Source organism: Sardina pilchardus, chromosome 12 (assembly GCF_963854185.1).
Source record: "Sardina pilchardus chromosome 12, fSarPil1.1, whole genome shotgun sequence".
NCBI lineage: Eukaryota > Metazoa > Chordata > Actinopteri > Clupeiformes > Clupeidae > Sardina > Sardina pilchardus.
This window is the reverse complement of record NC_085005.1, coordinates 17,110,356-17,115,355: the sequence shown is the minus strand read 5'-3', so window position 1 is coordinate 17,115,355 and position 5,000 is coordinate 17,110,356. Positions and strand designations below refer to the sequence as shown.

General features: G+C 44.8%; 1 protein-coding gene across 2 annotated transcripts in view; it reads left to right on the top strand.

Annotated features, from left to right (window-relative positions):
- Nucleotides 1-5,000, top strand: part of wasf1 (WASP family member 1) — a 59,012-nt gene that overhangs the window by 39,724 nt on the left and 14,288 nt on the right. For both annotated transcript variants that reach the window (XM_062550206.1, XM_062550205.1), the window contains exon 4: nucleotides 3,168-3,321. In XM_062550206.1, coding sequence (XP_062406190.1) covers nucleotides 3,168-3,321 — 154 coding nt within the window. The remainder of the gene's footprint in view (nucleotides 1-3,167; nucleotides 3,322-5,000) is intronic.

Sequence of the window (5,000 nt, the reverse complement as noted above, 5' to 3'; positions counted from 1 at the left end):
CGCTGGAGAACATTTCAGATGTTGACAGAGGCAACGAAGTGTGTGTTTGTCTTGGGGTGTGTGTCACAGAAAGAGAGATAGAGAAAGAGAGGGAGGGAGAGAGAGGGATAAAGAGAGAAAGAGAGAGAGAGAGATTGTGAAAAGGCTATAGTAGTGAGCATAAAGGTAAAGAGGAGAGGAGCACATGGAGATTAATTGCACTGAGCCCAGGAACAGCAGTCATGTGACAGCAGCAGCACACACACACACACACACACACACACACACACACAGCACACACACACACACACACACACACACACACACACACACACACACACACACACACACAGCAGACAGCACACACACACTCACACACACACACACACACACACACAGCACACACACACACACACACACACACACACAGCAGACAGCACACACACACTCACACACACACACACACACACAGCACACAGCACACATTCGGTGCTTCATGCTTGCTTGACCTTGTAGAAAAGTTAGCCAAACAAAGTTTCTTCAAAGAACTCTCCAAGCCCACTATTTTCCTCTTCTCCCTTAGAGTTTGGATAGTTGCAACTGGCAGCACTTTCACGCTCCATCGGTTTAAAGTATTTGTGTGTGTGTGTGTGTGTGTGTGTGTGTGTGGGTTGGTTTGAGCTATTGTACTCTCCTTCTATTTCCTTTTTGTTGTTTTCTTCTGTCTCTCTTTCTCTCTCCTCTAAACATCTCTTTAACTTCCATCTCTCTCTCTCTCCTCTCTAACAACCGCTCTAACATCCCTCTTCTCTCCCTCTCTCTCTCCTCTCTCTCCTCTCTCTCCTCTCTTTCACTTTCTCTCATCATCCCTCCAGAGAAGACAGGATGACAGAGAGGGCAGGATGGTTGTCTTGGTTATCAGGGAACTGGAGTTAACCAGTGGAGACTGGATAATCGGCAGGGGTGGCTGGTTGGTCAATCCAGAGAGAGAGGGATGAGAAAGATAGAGAGGGAGAGGGATAGAGGGATGAGAAAGAGAGAGATACATACACGAGTGTTGTTGCAGCACTGTCTACACTATTTTGAACTGAACTGAGAAAGTAAAGGGAGAACAGAAAGAAAGAGAGTGGAAAAGAGGGATGACATATTGTAAGTATGTCTACATTCCATTCACCTCCCCTCAGAATGGAGTGATGATCTTTCTCTCCTCCGCTCCGCCCACTCATCATTTCAAGTTTTTCTCCTCTCACTTCCCATCAGACACCGCTGTTTGCTTTCCCTCCTCCTCCTCCTCTTCCTCCTCCTCGTCCACCTCTTCCTCCTCCTCCCCTTGACCATCACTGCTCTCATCCTCGCATCGCTCTTGTCCACTTGGCAGCTGCTGGCCTCTCTCCCGTCTGGCACCGAAAAGCGGCCAGTGGCCGTCGGCCAGTTGTGCGGAGTGGACCCAGGAAGGGCAGCACTCCCAGACCCATAAACTGCATTAATATTTGACTCATGGAGATGGAGAGAGGGGTAGGGAGATGAGGAGAAAGAGGGGAGAGAGGGATAGAAAGGGAGAGAAGGACCGAAAGACGACACTTGAAACATCCGTAAGTGCTAAAAGCAGTTAGTGTTGTGTCTGCCGCGTTTAGAATGACGTTAGAATAATGTTACAATGACGTTCAGGAGGGAGTTTAAGGAGGACGATGGATGGCTGTGGGGATCGTTATGGGCATTACATAGATAATGGTGCTTACTGTGATGGTCTGGGGAAGGCTTTTAGCGTAACACCAGTGACAGGAAGTGGTCTTTGGACCACTCCCTTGACCTTGCTCAGGCGAGGGATGGGCCGAGGAGAAAAAGAAGGGATGAGAAATGCAGAGAGAGAGAGAGAGAGAGAAGGATGACATGGCATGGCATGGGTGGAGGTTAATAAGCAGAAAGGAGAGATGAGAGAATGTCAGAGGGAGTGGAAGAGGCTTTAAACTCAACTGCCTCCCACACCACGAGACACAGTCATGAAGTGAGTGAGTGATTGATAGAGAGAGAGAGAGACAGAAGGACAGATACATTTATAACCTGTTTTTTTATTTTTGAAAGGTTGATGTTTCCTCTCATTCCCCCATTCACTCGTCTTTGTCTCTTTAGAATTTGAGAGAGTGTGTGTGTGTGTGTGTGTGTGTGTGTGTGTGTGAGACTCCTTTAGTGTGTCCCTCAGAACAGCGCTCCGTGGTCCTGACCACAGTCTGCGCTGAGGGGACACCACGACACGGCAGATTAATGCCACATCTTCTCTCTGTCCTCCCCCTCACACTCACTGGCTCTATCTCTCTCTCTCACACACACATACACACACACATACACACACAGTCACACCCACACACACACACGTGCATAAGTACACACACACACACACACACACACACACACACACACGCGTACATAAGTACACACGTGTACACACACACACACACACACACACTTCTCCGCCCTCCTTCTTGGACTAATTGAAACTGTAATTAAATCTTAGCTTAACAGGTTGGCCACAATATTTCCAAAGGGATCACGATTAATAACTGGCATAAGCATTGAAGACATGACAAGTAAACAGATCATCATTCACTCACTCTCTCCATCCCTCCCTTTACTCTCACTCTCTCTCTCTCTCTCTCTCTCTCTCTCTCTCTCTCTCTCTCTCTCTCTCTCTCACTCACCTTGTTGTGTGCAGTTGGACATGATGGGAGGGTTGAATTGTGTGAGAAAGTAAGAGTTTAATTTAATAAAGTAGTGTAATATGTGCCAATAAAGCTGTATTGGCATCTCTGTGTCCCTAGTCACCTAAGCAAACATTTTTTAACACCGAGACAATATCTGTTCTGAAACAGGGAAAAATCAATCAAACAGTCAATACTAGTATAATAGCTCCCCCGCTCTTACTCACTCATACACACACACACACACACACACACACACACACTCCAGTAAAGCATACACAACATTAAAACTCACCACAGACTGAACTCATAATCAGCATGCGTGAAAGTACGGTGATTGTTTGATAAACATCTTTGCTTCCTTCTCTCCCTCCCTCCTTCCCTCTCTCCCTCCCTTTCTCTCTCTCCCTCTCCCTCCCCCTTCTCTCTCCCCTCCTCCTTCTCTCCTTCTCTCTCTCTCTCTCTCTCTCTCTCTCTCTGTGTCCACTACAGTATCCCTGCAGGACATCACCATGCGAAAGGCCTTCCGCAGCTCCACCATTCAGGACCAGCAGCTCTTTGACAGACAGTCGCTGCCCCTCCCCTTAAAGGAGACCTTTGACGTCTGCGAGCAGCCGCCACCCCTCAACATCCTCACACCCTATAGGTCAGTGTCTCAGTATCATGCGCCTCCCATTGGCTGGGACAGAGCTGTTTTGCATATCCCTCACAGCACTTCCTTTGAACCAGGATTTCATGTAAAAGACACAAACTATCCACAATATTCCTCAGCCAACAATGCGAGGGCTGAGAACCAAAGGGGCGTAAGTGACATTTCACCAACTTTACAGGAGAGCCAAAACAAATCTAACTGCTTCTATATGTTCACAGTTAAAGACCTTTGGTTTTTGTTCAATAACTATATATTTATAAATATTTTACTTTATATTATAATTGTGTCAGCTAAGAGAGCTCATTAAGAGCTTTCAGGTGATATATATAACTCAATTTTGACCAAAATGTCACTTACGCCCCTTTGGTTCTCAGCCCTCGAATGGGTGTCTCCATGACACCTCAGTATTCAGAAAGCGTTTTCTATTTCCGGCAAAGCTGTGTTGTATCGATTTTAACGTGACAGTTGACAGTGCTTGACATATCATAATAACGCATATAAAAGTAAACATTCATATTTTCTATCGGTTATATATTATGTAGTATATCCATACTGAGGTCAGAATTGTCAACATTTCGAAAGAATGTTGAAGCATATTCTAGTTAGCGTACTGAGAATTCACAAAGCTATAATGGTAACACAATGGACGGAAGATGAAAACCGGCCAGATTTCCGGTTTAAGGAATAAGACAGATAAGAGATGTGGGATAGAGACTCGTTTCTGCTGAACTTGGTGTCATGTTTTTTTTTTACTTTAAACTGTTGCAGTAGCTAAACCTCCTATGAGGTTTAAGTCATATGACGGCAAGAACAGATAACTGAGGGGAAGGCTGAATGTACCATAAGCCCTTAACACCCTTTTCTGAGCCTGATGTATTCAGAAGGAACTAGACACAAAGCCATTTAGGAGTTTAATCGCTGTGATTGGGTACAGTGTAGCAAGGAGAAGCTAAACGGCTGTGACATTTTGACTTGCTCTCTGGGGACACAGTTCTTCCTCAGCAGCAAAGAAATCTTTCAGAGGCTTCTGGATAAATGATAGGACCTGAGCCTATATATTAGAATCAAACAGAGCCACATTTAAAAATTATGTTTAAATTGACAAAGATACTGTACCGGTAGATGTATTACAACCATCACACAATCAATTTGATTCCATGTGTCCATAGTGCCTTTCATGCGAAAACTGCAAGACAAGGTGCGCAAAGAAGCAAAGTGGAATTCTGTAGGCTTCGAGTTGTGCATTGACTTGCATTGTATGTGAGAGCTACAGTACACGTGATACAATGTGATATTACAAGGGAGCCCGGCCCAGAGCTAGTTGGTTTGCAACATCAGTACATCTGGATTTATGATATTACGGCAAAAATGGTTGGGGTTTTTTCACATTCTGTTGTTATATCTGGATTTTAAACAAACAAACAAAAAAAAGCCACATAACACCTTTAACAAGAAAACATGTCAGATTTATTTATTATGCTTGACTACACTAAACTTTACATTGACGTTTGAGTGAAAGTGGAACTGCACCTTCTGGACATGTTGGGTTGCAAAGGTCAGAGGTTGTGAAGTGGTGACCTGATGTGATGTGGTGTGGCATGAGGTGAAGGATCCTAGATGACTAACCAGGATAGAACAACAGAATTCATCTCTATGGGAGCAGATATACTGTC